At 41.2% G+C, this 21,067-nt stretch overlaps 1 protein-coding gene across 1 annotated transcript in view; it reads right to left on the bottom strand.

Annotated features, from left to right (window-relative positions):
- Window positions 1-5,481: 5,481 nt before the first annotated feature.
- Window positions 5,482-21,067, bottom strand: part of tbx4 (T-box transcription factor 4) — a 96,537-nt gene continuing 80,951 nt past the window's right edge. The window contains exons 6-8 of the mRNA XM_070858045.1: window positions 15,074-15,186; window positions 13,184-13,419; window positions 5,482-6,098 (exon numbers count right to left, since the gene is read on the bottom strand). Coding sequence (XP_070714146.1) covers window positions 5,482-6,098; window positions 13,184-13,419; window positions 15,074-15,186 — 966 coding nt within the window. The remainder of the gene's footprint in view (window positions 6,099-13,183; window positions 13,420-15,073; window positions 15,187-21,067) is intronic.

Below are 21,067 nucleotides of genomic sequence, written 5' to 3'. Positions count from 1 at the left end.
TATACACAATATGACCCCTATATGCATGTTTAAAGCTGAATATAATGGAGTATAACGAGATTAGAAAAATGTATATTACCGTATAGCATATTCCTTCATTTGGTGCAAAATTGTTGACAAGAGTCCTTAAAGAAGTTTAGGTAAAACAGACTATTTACAGGTAAAACCCATGGCAGAAAATATACAAAATATCTGATTAATTCTTTCAGAATCTCAAAGCAGGTTTGTTTTTTGAAGTTAAGTTGATGCAGACCTTTACTGTAAGGTGACAGCATTTGATAGAGAAATAGTTATGATAAATATAATGAGTTAGATTTTCTTGTGGATGGGTAAATGCTGACACTGAGGTGCTTCATGTAGGAAACAGCACTGTTTGTGCAGCAAATGCTCCATTTTTATGGGTCCGTTGCTAATGAAAAGTGAATGCTGATTCTGCTATCGCCACATCACCTTGTCCTGCACTCAGATGTCAACATACAATTTACCGATATACAAAGTATTCACATCACAGAAACAGGCCATTCGACCCAACAGGTCCATACCGGTGTTTATGCTCCACACGAGCCTCCTCCCACACCTCTTCATCTAACCCCATCACCATATCCTTCTATTCCTTTCTCCCTCCTGTGCTTATTTAGCTTTCCCTTAAATACATCTATCCTATTCGCCTCAACTATGCCTTGTGGCAGCAAGTTCTACATTCTAACCACTCTCTGGGCAAAGAGACTTCTCCTGAATTCCCTATTGGAGCAAACTTGGCTTGAAGCAGTGAAAGTTGTGGATTCAAACACCACTCCAAGAATTGCACACACAAATTTAAGCTAACACGTCAGTACAATACAGAGGGAAAGGTTTATTGTTAGAGGGACATCTTTCAGATGAGTTGTTAAAATGTGTGCTTGTTCATGTGGACATAAAAAAAGGAAAGATTTACATTTATATAGCGCCTTTCACGACCTCAGGACGTCCCAAGGTGCATTACAGTCATTGAAATAATTTTATAATTTCTGTTGTAATGTAGGAATCACGGCAGCCATTTTGTGCACAACAAGCTCCCACAAACATCAATTAAATAAATGACCAGATCATCTGTTTTAGGTGTTAATTGATGAATAAATGTTGGCCAGGACACCTGGAGAGCTCCCTTGCTCTTCTTTCAAATAGTGCATGGCATCTTTTATGACCACCTGAGAGGGAAAACGGGACCTCGGTTTAATATCTTATCTGAAAGATCCTGTGGCATTTCTTTTCAAGAGCAAGGAGTTGTCCTTCTGTCCTGGCCAATATTTATCCCTCACCCAACATAACCAAAGTAGACATCTTATTGCTGTTTGTGGCACCTTCTTGTTGGCAAATTGGCTGATGACAACAACGACTACATTTAAAAGAAATTCATTGGCTGTCCTAAGAACATGAAAGCCACGATATAAATGCAAGTTTTTCTTTTTTTATTGTACCAGATAAGACAGGGCTAGCTTTTTCTCCAATACACACTCATCTATTTTTATCATTGGGTTTTTTATCATTTTCCTCTGTTATAGACAAAATCTTCCTTCTACATTATTCATTATTGTGTTTGTGCTTTTTTCCTGGGCTTACTACATAGCATTCCCCAATGACAATCATCTATAGAACTGATGTTAGAAATATCATGAAAAAAAAGCCTTACTTTCTTGCATAACACTTTAAGTAAAAAAAAGCTCACTGGGGATCATTTTAACTATGCGATAGTGTAAAACGGGTGATAGCAAATTGGCTGCCCGTTAAACATCCCTCCCCGATTTTTATTTTGAGAGGGGTATAAGATGAGCTGCTGATTCGCTATCACCCATTTTATACTATTGCACAAAGTCAAAATTACCCCCATATGTGAGGAATCACAGGGCCAAACCCACATTCTACTACACTGAAAAATACACATTCTTATTCCAACCAGCTGAGTATTATAACCTAATTGTGGAAATTAGATTCTTCAGTGGAGAGTTAAATTACCTAGGCTCTAAGCATTCAGGTGTGGTTGGGTGGAATCTATCTGTTTTAACAATTACAGAACCAAAAAGCATGGCGGTAAGGGGCCATGCTATTTCTGCAGCCCTTGTGTGTATCTGTCTTGAGTATATATTTTTTTTTAAAAAGCTTTTGCTAAAACCTGTTCTCGTTAAGTGTATAATAGGGTAATGCTCCTCCTCCTCATTCTTCGTCTGACACTTTGGGAGTAATTTTAAACTAGCACCCCGAGCTCCGGCAGAAAACGGATAGCTTTGCTCTCCATAGATGTCAATAGAGAGTAATACTGCGTCATAGTGGGATACTGAGTATGCTAACCCTTATATTTTCCTCTGGCAATGCCTTGATTTTAAAATTCTCATCTTTTTTACAAATTGCTCCATGGCCTCGCCCCTCCCTATCTCTGTAACCTCCTTCAGCCCTCCAAGATCGCTGCGCTCCTCCAACTCTGACCTCTTGTGCATCCCCAATTTTAATCGCTCCACCACTGATGGCTGTGCCTTAAGCTGTCAGACCCTAAGCTCTGGAATTCCCTCCCTAAACCTCACCGTCTCTCTATTTTTCTTTCCTCCTTTAAGACGCTCCTTATAATCTACCTCTTTGACCAACTGTGGTAGTATCTCATGATGTGGCCCAGTGTTGAATTTTGTTTGATAATGCTCCTATAAATGCAAGCTGTTGTTGTGCAATATTTTTTTATGAATCAGTAAGTGCATTTGCAAAATAATTTACAGATTCATGATGGTGCTGAGCTGATGCTGGTATTAAAGCAATAATAGTTACTACCATTCTGCCTAAGACAAGTTACCTTTTAGAACCGCTAGTGGATCTCTGTGCAACTACAAAAAGATGGGAAATTAAGCCTGCTTTACTAGTACACTGAATTATTTCAACATAGAAGTTTTCTGTTAACAGATAATGTTGTCAATTTAGTTTATCTTTCTTTGATTTTGTGTAATTTTATTTTCTTTAGTAGTGCTTTTTTCTACTAACAAGTAATTGTGTCCTTTTCCACTGCAGATACAAGCACTTATTAACCATCTGATTGCTGAAAATGTCCTCATTATTTTAGTTTTTGAAAATATTGTTCATTACATGCTCCTGAAGCTATGTTTTAAATATATTTGCAATACCGTACTGTGTAGTGTGTCGCCTATGACTCTAGAGTGACATTTGTGTCTTTTTAAATTACAAAATATGTCATGCCACAAAATACAACTTGTGGACTTCATGGCACCTAGTAGCCCTGTTTCTGGACTTGCTCAAGATACAAATTGCCAGATTCCTACAAAACCAAAGTGATTGTGCTTCAAAAAATCCATCAATTGCAAAGCACTTTGTTACATCGCAAGGAAGTAAAAAGGCACTATATAAATGCAAGTTCATTCTTTCAACATGCAGTGCAGTACTGATTGTATGATGAGCACAATAGAAACTATTTTATGGAAACATCCTTTTTTTGCGCAATGCAAGGAGCAAAATTGAAGAGCTGATACCAAATCGGGAGCTTGAGATTGCGTGGATTTGCGCTGCAATTATACTTTTCATACCAGTTTAATATTTGCAGAGTGAATGAAGCTTTGTGTTATTTTAGTGTTAGGGTGTAGGTTCATTGCTAGGTTTTCGCCTTTCAGCGGTCTCCAGATGTTGTCTAATTGCAAGAGTTACTACAGGGTGATGCTAGCCAGTTCTGTACAGGGGAGAAGGGGAAAAACAGAGTTTGAGTCCAGCAGGCCCATCTTGTGTACCTTCTAGAGGAGGCCACAGAGTGGGCAGAAGGTTATCTATCTACCCACCCTTTTGGCTGAAATGATGCACTGAGTCACAAAGAAAGGACATTTTACAAAGATCAAGGGAGACAATTTCTCTGTTTGCAGGCTGCTGAGAAATTGTAGACCGATTTATAAACACCATATTTACAGTTTCGCTACTCCTAATGCACGGGGGAAATCTTCCCTCTCCCAAAAGTGCATGTAAGTTCCACATTTTCCTGATCTAGAACACTGCTGTACAATATCAAAAAATAATTTGAAGAAAGCTTGTCAAGAACATGCACTGAAAAGCAGCTTTTGAAAACAGAATGAAGAAGTTTAATGCAGGTCAAGAATTGGAAAGTTAATTGACAGCTGACTGTACAGGGTTGGAGTGGGGTTAAGAATTGATTTGTGTCACCAATTAGAACACAAAGGCTGCTGGTATGGGTATCTGAAATGTTGCAGAGATTCAGAAAAAGCTTGAATTTAGGATGAGGTTTCAGAAAAGTTTTTCTCAAGGTGTTTAATATTTTTTAAGCCACAATTATTTACCAAACTGATTCACTTACTAGGCACATTTGGTTAAAATACTTCAATTTTTTTTCAATGTTCTCTGCATCAATAATTGAATATCTCTTCATGATTTACACAGGTTTTACACTGCAAACAATTGATTACCCAAGTTTGCAAACAAGTGAGTTTTCTTATCAGAAACTGCATGTAAAAGACTGTATAATTGCATCAAATTATGCACATGAAAATGGCTAGTTTACATGGGTAATTAAGCAAACAAATATATAGTTGGCATTATTCAGTAACTGGACACTTCTTCAAAGATTAAATAACAAAATAGAAGACTTACAAGTTGGTGCTTCTGGTAGTGCAGTGGATTCATTCACTGACACACTGCACCACTGAATATAAGAACTTTGGTTCTCCTCAGTGATCCTGCACACGGCAAGCCCTCAAACATCAACAAGGGTCAACCAATGGAAGGTGCTGCGTTAAGGTGAGCCCTTAGGAAGAGCAAATTGACAAACAAGCCTCCCTGTGGCCAGTTCAGAGCAGCATCAGCAGACAGCTGGCAACAAGTTTTCTGCCCACACTCGACATGGCAGAATGAAGCAAGGCGTGAGCTTCAACAGGAAGTGGGCGGGTGGAGGGGTAAGCAAACAGAATGGGGCTTGGTTAGAGGAAGAAACATTCCCAAATAATTACAGCTCCAGCCACTGAATTCACAGTCATCAAAATTATTCATATAGATGATTTTTAAAAAATATGATAGTTATTTATATATTCCACTATTGGATATAAGCACAAAATACTTGTCTTTTAGCGCTGTCCATAATGCACACAAGGATTTGCAGAACGCTTAGATTTCCAGGTCTAGTCACACAGAACTTCACAACAGGAGATTACTGCAGCATTGCCCATTATGTCTTTCTTAGTTTACTTAACACATCTTTGCAGAAAACATCTTTACAGTTGGTCTCGGCAATTCAACATTGAGCAACAAACACATAATCTGATACAAATAGTGAAAAGCAGGGGTATTCTTGGAGGCAGTAATAAAGTATCTCTGGGTTAGCAGAGTCAAAAGGAGGGATATATTGAGGCAAATTCTCAGCTTTTGAAGTGTGACATCTATCTGCCCGACGTTAGAAACCCAAGCCTTTTCTGCATCCTTCGTATTAATACTGCTCGGTCATATCAGTCTCAGTCAGCTGTCTGTCCAGGTTGTCACAGGACCCAAACCGGAATGGTACTGGCTAGGTAACTCTCTCGGTAATGATAGGCTTTGTGAGAAAAGGAATTCCCGAGGGTTCTGGGCATGAGGAGAAGGTGGCACTCTCTCATGTGGCGAGAGGGGGACTCTGTCTCGTGGGGAACAAGAAGAAATGGGTACCCGCTGTCGAACCTGGTGCTGAGGTGGCGAGTGATAGCCGCTGAACTGTGAATCGCAGGGAGGCTGAGAGCTCTGTCCTGGAATGGTGGAGAGGTGGGGCATCATAGCCGTGGTGGTGAAGTGAGCTGAGAAATGCTGATAAGGAACGCTTTCCATGGTCTGAACACTGCAGTTACCGTACGGCGGAACGGAAGCCCACATGTTGCAGTTTAATGTTTGAGGAGGATGCTCTTCGGCTGCGGCTCCTCCAGGCACATCACCCCCAGGGCTGGAAAACATACAGGCGTCCCTTAGGTCGGCTTCATTCCGATAGGGTGGACTCATCACCTGTTGGTCGTACGGCGGCGGGCGAAAGTAATGTTCATCGGCAATTGAAGCAGGGGGTTCGAGAAAAGGCCGCTTACAGGGCAGCTCGGGATGACCATGGGCTTCTGAGAAAAGACAAGAAAAGTCAGTGTGTTATTGTATATCTGAAGGCGGAGATGAACATCACTGTTATACATCTTACCGCAGACACATGACAGAGATACTGACCAACTCTCCACTGGAAACACCATTCACCTTCAGTTCCACTGTGACAACTCAAAACGTGTTTGCTCATTCAAAGGTAAAACTTTTTAAAAAAAGTTCTCCTTTTATAAATACTTGTCCGTCTCTCTCTTTCCCGATTCCCAATGTTTGAATGTCTTTAGCTATTTTTTTGTGATCATCAAGATGGGGGATGTTATTGCTGGGGAATTGATTTTTTTTTTTGCCATTTCAGGCACCTGGTGACCACAGCAATTGCTCCCAGATCAGGTGCAGTCTGGCTAAATGTAGAAAATAAACTTCCGGCCAGGAAATTCCTCGGAGTTGCTCCCGCTCCGCCGGCGTTACTTTGTCGATAGGGCAGTGGTGACCCTAGTATGCGCGTGTAAATGGGAAGCTGGACATCCTCCAAGGAATCCCTCGGCCTTTACTCTGAACAAAGCGTCTTGATTCCCGTTTCGGAGTAGCGCCTCCGACTGCACCAATGCAATATTGTTCATTTCTGAAAGCAACCACGCTGTGCCCTCTCTGAGTGAGATTACCAATGGGTGCGGAGGAGATTAACCAGAATGGTACCAGGGATGAGGGACCTCAGTTATGTAGAGAGACTAGAGAAGCTGGGATTGTTCTCCTTAGAGCATAGAAGGTTAAGGGGAGATTTAATACAGGCGTTCAAAATCATGAAGGGGTTTGATAGGGTAAAAAGGAGAAACTGCAGGGAAAATTGCAAAACCAATCGGAAAGAGCAAGAGTGGGACTAATTGGACATCTCTTTCAAAGAGCCCGCAGAGGCATGATGAGCCAAATGGCCTCCTTCTGTGCTATAAGATTCTATGTGTCACAGTCGGCCTATGCCCAAACTCATTTCACAAAGAACCCTGATTGGCAGTAGAGAAAATAAACTTCCATCCCATCAGTCTAGGTTGGGTTTGAATTCAAGTCCCAGAGGTGAAAGGAGATTGGAACAGGCGCAGCAGCAATGTCCCCTTACCTGATAAAAATGTACTTTAAAAATTGTACAACGAGAGAATATTGAATACTATTGAAGTGTTTCGGTGTGTAAGGCATATCCAAAGTTGGATTCTTCAGAACAGAATTCATTGCCAAAGTGAGGGGATAGAACAATTTATGATTGGTGAATGCTGTACTTTAGTTTCTGGAACTCTTATGTATTACTCCTGAATGCAATTTCCTGTTTTTAAATCTATGTTTTTCTCACCTATTTTAAGGTACACATTAATGAGGCAATAAATTTAAACAAGTGGCCTCCCAGGATTCCATGATAAGCACATATGCAGCCTACAGAAACAAAATACTTTGGCACCTCTACTCTAACCCATTGCACCAATTAATCCTCTTTTACTTACTCCCCAACATATGATTGAGCATCAACCAATTACTCCCTCTTTGGAAATGTTTAGTTCCAGGCAATAGTTTTTGAAAGCTGTAAGGAACCAGAAAAACTAGGAATAGCACAAACTGATCAAATAATGATTTTAGACTCATAGTGTGGTTCAAAAGAATAATTCAACATGCACCCTTACCCTTTAGATCAAACTGCCAATCCTTAGTACAGGACAGTTGGAGTATGTCAACACTAATAACCTTCCCTTACAATTCACGAGTGAAATAACCTCTGTGCTTGCTCTTTCAGCTGAGAATATTTATATACAAGAAAGGTAAATGGGGATTAGACAATTTGCTCAATGAGTAAATATTTCTATGTTCCATCAGATGATCTTGCCCCTAATTTAACGCTGATACATTCACAAGGCTTCCTCCTGTACCCAAGGTAAGTATGAGAGAGCCGAGTGAAGATGAAGATTGAGGGTATTGGGTGGCTCAAGCAATAGGGAATCACGATGTATCTTTCTAAGTATGTCCGTATTATGCAATCTGATTAATTGACTTTCTGTAAATTTTGAATGGTGATTATTAGTTGAATCAGAAACACGCTGATTCTGAATATAATCTTGTACTTTTTGACGTAATTCTCTTTTAGCAAGCCTTCAATTTATCCTGGCCAATATTTATCCCTCAATCATCATAACAAAAAACAGATTATCTGGTCACTATTACATTGCTGTTTGTGGGAGCTTGCTATGCGCAAATTGGCTCTGCATTTCCTACATTACAACAGTTACTACACTCCAAAAGTACTTCATTGGCTGTAAAACGCTTTGAGATGTCCGGTGGTCGTGAAAGGCGCTGCAATTTGTGTCTGTGATACAGCTATATTTTTGGATGGTTTTGATTCTGCAATTCAAAAGTTCCTCTAGGTTGAATTTTATTTAATGTAATTTGACCCACAAGGGTATGCATTCTTCCTCGCGTTCCTTTAGCATCCCCCTGCATCACGTACCATTCCTTTGCTGCAAAAGCAGTTAGCAGTAGGCTTCCTAACCCTCTGATATTGGCACAGTAACCAGAGATCAAGAGGTGCATGAGAAACCCAGTTGATTTGCCCTATTTTCTCCTTTCCTGAGTGTAGAGGTGTGAACTGACCCCAATATGTAAACAACTAGGCCTAATGCATATCAGAAGCCTAGCCCAAAGTTCTGGGGGTAAATGTGAAAATTGCTCTTTGCATAGGAGTGACATGGGTGAAAATAAGTGAGAATAAGTAATTAAAGCCATCAACAAGCCCAAGACTCAGAATGTAGCAAAAGCCCTGAAGCCAGAAGAATAGAAACAATTGAGCTTGAGATACAGATCAGAGTGTAGTCTACAATGTAGAAAGAAGGCCCAGGCAGATCTGTGAAAATATCTCCACATGCTGTGGGAAAAATAGGCTGACACTACCCACTAGGCCCAAAGGTCAACGACTGCAGTTGCTGCAGGAAACAGGGGTCAAAGAGCATGCAACTTAGAGGTAGACCAAAGGTTATACTCCTGGAAACAAGTTAAGGTAACAGGGTTTTTTTTAATGATAGTGTAGTCTAGGGAGAAACTACCTTGGTGAAACTTATTTTTTATAAACAAAACCCATTCTCCTTCACTGGACATCTGACTATCAGCTGTCTGTTCTTACATCAGTTGGACCTAGGACTTTCAGATTTAGCTGGCCTGAACCTACCAGATGTGTTCAAATAATTATCTCCTCCTTCCAGGACATGTGCTCAGTCTGAAAAAATAATCAGCAATAATAATATTTTAAAAATAATAAGGGTTATTCTCTTTAGAGTAGAAAAGGCTAAAGGGAGATTTAATAGCAGTGTCAAAGTCCTGAAGGGTTTTGATAGAGTAAATCAGGAGAAACTGTTTCCACTGGCAGAAGGGACTAGTGAGAACAGATTTAAAGTAATTGGTAGACCAACCAGAGGGGAAAGGAGGAGAATTTTTTTTTACACAGCGAGTTGTTGTGATCTGGAATGCAGTTCCTGAAAGGATGGAGGAAGCAGATTCAATAGTAACTTTCAAAAGGGAATTGGATAAATACTTGAAGAAAAAATTGCAGAGCTCTGGGGAAAGGACAGGGGTGTGGGACTAATTAGAAAATTGGATAGCTCTTTCAAAAAGCACCATATGCCGAATGAAATCCTTCTGTCTTTTATCATTCCATGATTCTATAAATGCTGAAGATTTATTGGATCACAATCAGTGGGGTAAAAAAACATCTTCAGCAATGTAATCTCTAATTTTCTATGCTCTTAATTCTGCCGCCTGTAGCTGTGCTGCACACTGAAAACTTACGTTTATAGTTAGAGCCTGAAAAATGTACGACTGACCTGTCTAGAATTCTGAAGCTGGGATTGAGATGTGCAAGTCTGACTAATCGAGAATGATACAAAATGCTGTGTGTTTGCCTAGATTCCACTGGAATTATACAGTTACTTCTTGAAAAGAATTCCAGCAATGTCAGTCTATAAACTTGCCGGGAGGAAGGATTCAGCAACAGCACAGGTTGCTGCCTTGTATTCGTATTCTTGACGAGCTGAACGACCCAATGGGATGATGCCGTCCCCTTCCTGGCAGTTCCTCGTACTGAATTCCATATCTGAGGTAGAGCTATCAGAAGTAAGTGTAGGTGAAGAGTTTGCCCCATCAGATGGAAGGAATTTTAGGGGGGGAGGGGTAGGGGGAGGGGGGGGAGGGAAAGAGTTTTTACCCCTCACTACTCTTGATGTACCCCCTGATCTTTGGGACACTTACCCAGTCTCTCAATCAAGAAATGACTTACAGGAAGTATAGCGAAAACTGGGGATAAAAATAGAGTCATACATACATAGAGTCGCTATGGACATTGCCTGGTATGGAAACAAGCCACACTGACCAGGAAGGACCCAGTTTGAGATTGCCAATGTGTGCTGAGTTGGAAGAGGAGCCACAATTGGTCTCAAATCTCCCTGAACCAGAGCAATAAATGAGCTGGGGGAAAAGGTTGTGGGTTTACCCCATGATTCCTCGCTGATCCTGATGTTGGGTGAGATGTTGGTAAGTGGTACAAAGCAAAAGAGTTTCTCAGTGGAGAGCAGGATTGAGTGATGCCTAGGCTGTTATCATACATCTGCTGTCAGCTGGTTGTTAAGACACAGAGCTCATTGGCAAAAGAGCAATTTGCCTGTCTGCCTGGCCCCGTCAGCTGGGAACTGTGTATCACGTGGGAACGTGAAAAAGTGAATAAAATAACAGCAAAGTGAGCGAAACAAAAATAACTTTTTTTTAAAGGAACTAGTTATTTGTCGGTAAAAATGCTGCTCTCCAAGCTCTTGTTTTCATTGGCTTACGTTTATCCACTTTTTTTTAGAAAAGCTGGAAGTTTCAGTAATTTATTGCCATGCATTATCTTGTATAAATGGAAACAGCTAGTCCGAGGAGAAATCAGAGGATTGTATCAGCTCTCTGTTATAAAAATACCATTACTGTACAGCTACAAAGACCAAGCCTCTTAACATCGATCAACACAAGGAATGCTTATCAGCCTGAGCTCAGTTAATTACTGACAGTCTGCTTCCAGACCCTGTTCTTGCACTTACCCAGACACCCACAGTACTTATATTTTAACGTGTCACATTCCTTGACAAGATCAAGCAGCCCTTTTCATTTACCTTATCGCCCCCTTTCCTCCCATCCTCGCCACAGTCAAATTACATTTCCCATTAATGTCAGTAGGATAATAATTTCATTCATACAGACATAATAGTAGGCAAAAAAACTTCTTAGATACAAACTTATATATAGTGCATTATATATTTATATACACAATGTATAGTTTATACATCAGAAGATTTATAAAGAAAAGAATGACTTGCATTTTTATAGCACCTTTCACAACCACTGGATGTCCCACAGCACTAGAGCAAATTAAGTACTTTTTTCAGTGTAGTGACTGTTGTAATGTAGGAAATGCGGCAGCCAATTTATGCACAGCAAGCTCCCACAAACAATGTGATAATGACCTATCTTCTTTAGTGATGATAATTGATGGATAAATGTTTTCCCATGACAGCGGGGTAACACCCCTGCTGTTCTTCAAAATAGTGCCATGGGATCGTTTACATCCAGATGGGACCTCGGTTTAATGTCTCATCTGAAAGATGGCACCTCTGACACCGGGGTAACACCCCTGCTGGAGTTTAGGTGCTCGAGTTTCTGGAGTGGGACTTGAACTCATGACCTTCTGACTTAGAAGTGAGGGTGCGACCAACTGAGCCATGGCTGACAGTTTAATAAATAATTTTCATAGGTAACATAATGTATGGGGTGATTCTGTGATCTTACATTTTCAGCAACAAGTAGCACTAGCAGAAAATTGTTCCCAGGAAATCGAGGGCGAACATCCTATGGAAAATCACGGGCTGTGATTTCTGACATCCTGTGAATGCTGCTTACTGATCCAGATGTGCTGGATTGTGGAGTCGCCCCTCAAATACTAGGCAATATTCATGTAATTTAACATTCCAGCATAAATATCTTGTGCATAATATACAATACACTTTGCGTAAAGTATAGTTTATAGAAAGTTTATATTAAATGAGCATCGAACATATGATTTGTGAATATACATAAAATTTCCATATATAGATTATGGATTAAATTTTATGAGTTAGCACACACAATGCAGGGCCTCATTCGACAGGACCGCAGATGTAACACGTGTGGAGCTCAGCGCACCTGAATCACGGTCCTGCCAATTTTTCAGTCATAAAATGAATGACTAGAGGTTTGAGAGGGGAGTGAATCGGGCATATTTTCTGTAAAGCTCTCTACCAGCTCTGCAGACTTGTAAAATCTAAAATATGCAGCATATAGTATACAAATTAATTATAATACCAGTCTTATTAAGTCCTATACCTTCAGGCTATACTTTACCTTCCCATTTGTATCATGCTACCTTTTTACTATGTTTGGTGCATCCACCAGATAATGGGAGGAAAAGTCAAAGCAAAGATTAATAAAAATATATGCCATATTGATAAGTACACAGCAAATAGATGGCAGTTAAAAATTAAAACAGTAACTGAATCTTGAGGTTCTGCTGATTAATGTTTCTGCCATGAGCTGCGTTGTGACATGCTGCTCGCTGTCTACCATCCTGCATATAACACTCGAACTGATAAGATACAAAGAACTTTCGCTTTTCATTGCAGATTCATTCTTGTTATTTGATTCAGCAGCTACTCACTGGCAGTAAGTTTCATGTTTTGGAGTAACAGAATAAAGTGTCTTGGGGGATGGCAGGACATCAGCAGGAAGGACCAAAAGGAAGATTTCCTTGGTTTGCTGTTTGTAGCCAAACAAGAGGGAAAGTTAGCAGTAAGAGGGATATAAGGGAGAGAGGTGTCTGTGGGGTTAGGAGGTGGAAGAGTATCAAATGTGTACTTTAAAACTTCCCAAATAGAGGAAGTTATTTTGATATTTTGGGAAGAAGTCTCGAAACAGAATTCTTTGAAAGCATTAATTACTGTTTCAATACCATCCTTAACTCTTTGCTGGAGCCTCATATCAATCATCACTAAGTATGCACTTAAATTTTGTCACCAGTTACCTCTTGGTTTAAAACAGTGATAGATTAGTCCCGAATCTCTCTGCGCTGCAAAGGGACTGAGTGCCAGATCCTGAGTGCCCGATGCAGTTAGCTGTATGGGTCCGTTGTTGTCGTATGGATAGTGCTGATGACCCTGCGTCCCATGAGGTGTGTTGCCTTCCATCTTCGGTGTCAACTGACCATGGTTAGAAATGAGCCTTTGCCTAACAATGCTTTTTGAAATGACTGGATATTCTCTGCAAAGAAAAAGACATCGGAAGAAATATTTTATTTGTACTAATTGATCTCCTGTAATGTTACACGTGGGGAGTCAGGACCAAGAGTCGTCTGGATCAGAGGGGGGAGATAATTGGACTAAGGTGCCCAGACATAAGATTTTTAATAAACTATTTCTCTGCAATAGACTGAGGAATTCGGAGGTTCAAAACTGAGGTGCTAAAGCACCACCACTGTTGGGAGGGTGTAATTACAGTGTCACAAGTTTACATAGGCAGTTTCCATTAAACTGTGGAGGTAGGAATTTTTATTCAGAAATATTGACACATAAGTGTGACAAAAACATGAGAAAAAGTAGTAAGATTCTTAGACATAACATTTTTAATATAGATTTAAACATTTTGGCTCAGTCAGAGGCACACAGAAACATGTGAAAATCTTATAAACTCTGGTGACAGCTTTCCATATTTAGGAGGATTTATCCCTTCCATCCTACCCCCATCCACCTTCATTTTTCTTTTAAAAGGTTTCCATTCTCATCAGAATGGCCTTTAAAATCAAAGGGAACAAAAAAGTTTTGCTTAACATTTACACAGAAATGCATAGAACAAATAGTCCTAATCACCTTTACCTATCCTGATCCCATATCCTTTCTTCCCTTTCTCCTTCATTCCCTTTTCCTTCACCCCCCTTGTCTCCATCTAACCTTGCATGTTGACACAGTTTTTGCCTCAACCATTAACCCTGGGAGTGAGTCAGTTTTGCTTGCTCTCTTAATGTTGTATCTATGGCCCCTCATACTAGACTTTTAGCTACTTGAAACAGTCTACTTCTATCTAAGTCCCATCCTTTCATAATTTTATACACTTCTATCATATTGTCCCATAATATGCATTGTTCTAAACAACAAAGCCCCAAGCTATCGAGTGTTCCTTTGTTTTGGAATGTCGTCATACCAGGAAGTATTCTAATGAATCTGCATTTTACCCTCTCTAAAGTGCCAATATCCTTCCTACAGTGTGGAGCCCAATACTGCACACAGTATTCTAACTAGGATCTTATTAAGGTTTGATATAGACTCGTCATCACCTCTTGGCTGTTATTTTCTATACCACTTGCGATACAATCATGAATTAATTCTATTACCTTTTTCTCTTTAACTGTCTTATCAGCCTGTCAGTATGCAAGATTAGATTGGACAGTTGGATGAGAGAAAAGGGGGTGGGAGGAATGTGTTTTCCATGTCTTGTGAGCCTGTACCCTCAAATCCCTCTGTTCTTCGACAACACCGATCCTAGTTTCATTCAAAGTATAATCATTATTTTTTTCCACCAAAAATCATCAGTTTACACTTACTGACATTGAATTCTATCTGCCACTTTTTAGCCCACGGCCGCATTTTATCAGCAACCCTTGGCAGCTTCCTTTGGTCTCCACTCAATTTTCTGATTGGAAACACCCACTTTATGCTTGAAAAACGGGTATTTCCGATTGGAAAATCTCTCTCAGCTTCTACTCATCTCTGGAAAGGTGGCAGAAGCCTAGGAACAAACCACCTTCCCATGCCCGGAAATTACACGGTGTGATGGAGGATGGAAGCCTGTAGAAAGAAAAGTTTAAAAACATCTAAAATGAGAAGGAAAAGATTAGAGCCAATGAAATGAAATGTAGTACCTGCATGTCTGTTGTATAACGTACCTCTGCAAACGAGATACGCGCAGGTCACTGTCATCGCCCCCTCTGAAGCCTTTAGCAAATGGGTTGTTTTCAATCTTTAGCTGGGTAATCTGAGGAGAAGACACAATATTTGTATTAATTTGCTTATTTCAGATTCAGACTCTCCATCCAAAAAACATCAAACACAGTTCCTGTGCCCCCCCACCCCCTGCCTTTTAAACTGCATCATCATCATCAACACTTTACCCGCTCCCGCCATCCGATTATGGTCCAAAGTGATTATGACACGACATGGCATTAATCGCAGGCTTGTGGGTATTTATTTCTTATTTTATTGTTTTAATTAGAGTTGGTGTCTGGGTCAATGACTATCAATAGGAGAACATTCTGTGCCATTTTGCTTCAGTACTGCACTGAAGCATTGCGAATCCGAGAATAGATGAACGACAACAGATACCCCTGGGTCCTTCCCCTGAGTGCAGGTGGGATGAATCCCTGCCTATTCCAGTAGAACGGAGGCTGGGAAGTGAATCGGAAGCTGCTCTCCTCCTCATTCCTAAAGTGACCATTTCATACTCCTACTAAACAGACTCCGAGCAACTGCCTCCCTCTTGGAAAATAAAGATGTCTTCAGAACAGATTTAAAACATGATAACAGGATCATCATCAAGATGTCAACATTCTAACGCGATGACACCAGCAGTCTGATACAGGCCACAAGAGCTCAGAGCCAGCGGCTATTGTCCAGATGGCGGGGAGCTGGAGGTCCAACGCTTCCTGTCTCTGGAACTCAGAATTGCTTTCTCAGTTTATCGTTCAAGAAAAGCTTATGACTGAAATGTCATGTTTGAAACTCCAAAACCTATTAATTTAATTCAGTCTTTTAAATCGGAGTAAAAGTAAGGAGATATATATTATAAAAGTAACACTTTGAAATGTTTGGTCCCAATATCAGAAACAACGGACAATTTCATTTTGGGCCACCCCTGATGTGATTGTGTCCAAAGACCCACTTGTGATCATCTTCCTGTGTAGTCAAAGAAAGATTATCCCATAGGGTATATGTATTTATTTAATGTTACTCCGAAGCAAAAAAAAAGTGATATACCACAGAAAACTCAAAGATTCAAAAGTCTCTGGGCGTATTTGGCTCATCCTTCTTCCTAGGCGGCCCCTCGTGTGGACGTATTGGCTCATGTTGTAACCCGAGTTAACTTGTTTTACTCCCTAACTGGAGAGGTGACCCAGCACTCTCTCCGCGCATTCGTTTGTTTAATAAATGAGCGCAATGAAATGGAGCATCTGGAAAAAATGAAAATATTACTTTGACCAGAGACAGGCATTGGTAAGATCCATCAGGACCACCTCTAACTGTTGTCGGAGTGTCTTATTATCCACACTTGCCACACATCTGGCAACACTGCACTGCCCACAGGTCCCAGGAGTGGATCCATTCACACAGCAGTGAGGGTAAACTGCCCCACTTTACAAAGTGCTAACTTTGCTTTCATTTTCCCGGTTACAATTTGAGGGTTATTTGAGAATTGTCTTCTCTCTCAGCGATCTAACTGCAGTTCTCATAAGCAGAACATGTCATCGAGGATCCAGGAACTGTACAATTTTTACACTCCGACCTTGCAGAGGCGCATTCCAAACTGACCGGCAATTGCGCCGTTAACGTCTCACGCTAAACTGCCAAACTCTTTGCTACAGACATAACTACACACAGGTTTATAGACTGAAGTGACTAATATCTTTATCTACAATGGAATAATAATACGATGCGTAATCAAAAAATATTTAAAAATACAGTGGTCTTTAACTCCCTGTGCTATTAACATGTTGCAGTCTGTATGACGAGAACTGGGAATTAGCCAGGACCCGGTTGCACCGACTCCAATTTCAGGTGCATTTGGGGTCAGGTGCATCAGCCAATGTAATTCCACCATTAACATCCTTGCAGCAAGGGACGCCTGTATATCCCTGGTGCCCAGTGTTAAATATGGGGTCCGAGCATATTCCAAATTTAAAAGGAGATTTCCTGTGCAGAGCGACTACTGTACGGTAACCGGCCCATGTTGTGAAGATCTTGGTGCAGTCACGGAGCCCAGTTACACTGCGGCGAAGCACCGAAGCGAGTTTCAATCCCCCCCAGCCATCTGAGGCAGGCTGCCCGGGAACAGAACAATGGGTAGCAGTCCCACTCTGTCAAACTTGTGAAAGCCAAGCGGGACGAGCGGAAATTTAGGGCCAGAACAGGAAAAAGTCATTTATACAATCAAACCATTTTTTCCCCAATAGCTCCTGTTTATTTCCAGTGCTAAGGACTCTTCCAAATGGCTTACTTTTCCCAGAGAGACTGATGATCACATGTAAAACCTTGATGAGGAATAATCCAGCATATAGAATGTAGAAATTTATAGCACGGAAGGAGGCCATTTCGGCCCATCGTGTCCTACCTGCCGACAAAGAAGCTATCCAGCCTCATGCCACTTTCCAGCTCTAGGTCCGTAATTACTATCCAAGTACTTTTTAAATGTGGTGAGGGTTTCTGCCTTGACCACCCTTTCAGGCAGTGAGTTCCAGACCGCCCACCACCCTCTGGGTGAAAACATTTCTCCTCAAAGCACCTCTAAACTTTCTACCAATTACTTTAAATTTATACCCCTTGGTTGTTGACCCCTCTGCTAAGGGAAATAGGCCCTTTCTATCCACTATATCTAGGACCCCTCATAATTTTATACACCTCAATGAGGTCTCCCCTCAGCCTCCTCTGTTCCAATGAAAACAAATCCAGCCTATCTAATCTATCCTCATAGCTTAGATTCTCCACTCCCGGCAACATCCTCATAAATCTCTATATCTTCTCCAGTGCAATCACGTCCTTCCTGTAATGCGGTGACCAGAACTGCACGCAGTACTCTAGCTGTGGCCTAACCAGTGTTTATACAGTTCAAGTATAACTGCTCCCCCCCCTCGCCCCCCCTGCTCTTGTATTGTATGCCTCAGCTAATAAAGGCAAGCATTCTGTATGCCTTCTTAATAACTACCTTATCTACCTGGCCTGCTACTTTCAGGGATCTGTGGACATGCACTCCAAGGTCCCTTTGTTCCTCTACACTTCTCAGTATCCTACCATTTAATGTGTATTCCCTTTCCTTGTTAGCCCTCCCCAAATGCATTACCTCACACTTCTCCGGATTCAATTCCATTTGCCACTGTTCTGCCCAACTGACTAGTTGATTGATATCTTCCTGCAGTCCATAGCTTTCATCCTCATTATCAACCACACAGCCGATTTTAGTATCATCTGCAAACTTCTTAATCGTACCCCTTATATTCAACTCTAGATCATTGATATTAAGCTGGTATTATAATAGTCATGACTTGATGTTGGCTGGTTGCATTTTACACATGACATTAGCACTGTCATAACCATTGTGTTCAATAAAGGAAAGACTTGCATTTATATAGCACCTTTCACGACCACTGGACGTCTCAAAGCATTTTACAGCCAAGGAAGTACTTTTGGAGTGTAGTCACTGTTGTAATGTGGGGAACGCGGCAGCCAATTTTCACACAACACACTCCCACCAACAGCAATGTGATAATGACCAGATAATCTGTTTTTGTTATTGTAAAGTGTGTAGCACTGACTCCACACGGTCTGGTGTTGTAGTAACTGCTGTGACTTTAGTCCTTTATTGTCTAACTCCAGAGTGTCTCCCAGGTGTGGTGGGTAGCCTTTTATACTCTGTCTCGCAGGTACTTTCAGGTCTCCCACCACAGCGCCCTCTGTGGCGTACTTATACATTTAATGTCCCTGGACAATACATATCATCTCACTCCCCCTGCCAGTTCCAAAAGCCATTGCCGGAAACCTTGGCCTTGTTCGTCCTAGTTGGTTTGTGAGTGTGAGTCCATGACCATCCACTTCCCCCCCATGTGGAGATAATGCTTGTGATCCGGTGCTAGCATGTGGTATTTGCAGTCCTTACGTGGGTGATGAAGTACACGAGTATAACCTCCAACAGACTATAGGTATACATGGACAGTACATTTGTATGGTACATATGCGATAGAGAATTCAAACAGGCTGCATTTAAACAGGCTATGAAAATTCACAGACAACAAGTCAGAGATGCTACATGCATTTCAGCCACATTGCGTTAAGTCATCAATCAACTTGACATTTTCGGACCTTGGGTAGTGAGCCAATAAGGTCAAGGAAGGCGAGTTCTTTTCTGTAAATTGATCCAGGTATAAATACAGCCATTTTGACCATGTGGTTTCAGTAAGACAAAGAAACTGGCAATCAGCCAGCAGCTTGTTACTCTCTGCCAAGATTAAAAAGTTAAAACTACCATCGGAGTTCGTATTTCATTAAAATTAAGAGATCTAACAATTTTGGCGCTGCGAACAGGATCGCTGAGGAAAGAAGCTGAATTTTGGACATTGGACCTACATATTGAGGTAAGGACACCTCCTTTTTTTAAAAAAAAAGTCCTCGGTCAAAAGTCTCCTTCTACGCGATTCCGAAAGCCTCCGGTTTGTGAACCCTCCGGTTGGTAGTCGTCTCGAGGTCCCATAGACGTCTAAACTTCGGCGGTGTGTTCGTTAATTAATCACCGACCTATTGATCGGCTAAAAGCCTACGACTCGAGACCCCAGTAAAGAAATGGCAGCAGGAGATAAGAACAAAGAATTGCCTACAACTGTTAAAGGTGGGCAGGCACCACCTGAAGTTTCGCTAGATTTAATTCTCGAACAGTTGAAAGAATACATGGAGCAACAATTCAACTTATCTAAAATCTGTATTAAGATTGAACAAAAGTACGGAACCTCCAAAGGACAATGGTCCTTGGACGAGATTAAAAGGGTCTGGGGAAAAACGACCCGTATGAAAAATAAAGAGCGAAATAGATGGTCCCTAGCGGTTATGGGCCAGATTCGAGATCAGAATGAAATTATAATGCGTTCCCAACATGATCGAGAACTGACCAGTACAAAGGATCAATTGCAAGCTGTTTGTGCACAGTTGCGACAGAAAAAGCTTGAACTTGAAAAGCTGGAAGCGGAAGTTAAAGATCTTAAAGGTGAAATTAAAGAATGGAAAAAATCATTAGGTCAAGAGACAGTAATAGGAAAAGGAAAATGTATTGATCAATTCCCAGGGTACCCATGTTTGGATAAATTAAAAGCGCAAACCCGAAGACACGACCGAGGAATAGATACGGTTTCTGAATCCTCCGACAATACAGTGTCGGAGGATGATGAAGAATTAGGGGGTTGCGCTTTGCCTCGTTTAAAAAAAGACGAGTTGTAGTCAAATCAGAAGAGACTGCGGATGAGGGCGGAACCAAAAAAACAAAGAGAAGGGTGTATGCAAAATACTTAGTTCATGTTCCGGCAGACCCAGAGAAAATTGATAAATGGTCCAAGGAATTGCTCAATCCAAAGAAAGAGGGAGTAAAAATGTGGGACCAATTGGACCGCTTAAGAAATATATATCAACTTCATCCCTGGGGTGGAGTGCAAATTTTGACCATAATGGTGCCAAAAACACAGGGAAAAAAATTGCACGACAAGGTAGATGAAGCTTTGGGGCAGAATGAGCAAGAATTAGACGCAGGATGGGAGGCGATTAAACACTGGCTGCAAGCCTTCAGTCCAGCTAAGACAGACTGGGGAAAAATTGCAGCCTGCCAACAGAAAGGAACAGAGGAGGTCCTGGAGTATGACGAGCGGTTTAGATGCACGTGGCTAGAACATTCGGGTATGAATAATACGGATGAGGAAATGGATGAACAAGCGTTTGGACCCCTGAAAGCAGCTTTCGTGGCAGGTCTAAAGCCAGAACTGTCCAAAATGCTTAAGGTAGTGTTACCGGACTGGGAAGGTAGAGGAACTACCTTTGCAGCATTGGTGGATCGATGTAACCAATTAGATCGGGATATGGGAGCTAAAGTCCAAGCTGTACAGGCTATGGGA

Source organism: Pristiophorus japonicus, chromosome 16 (genome assembly GCF_044704955.1).
Source record: "Pristiophorus japonicus isolate sPriJap1 chromosome 16, sPriJap1.hap1, whole genome shotgun sequence".
NCBI lineage: Eukaryota > Metazoa > Chordata > Chondrichthyes > Pristiophoridae > Pristiophorus > Pristiophorus japonicus.
This window is presented reverse-complemented; position numbering and strand designations above follow the sequence as displayed.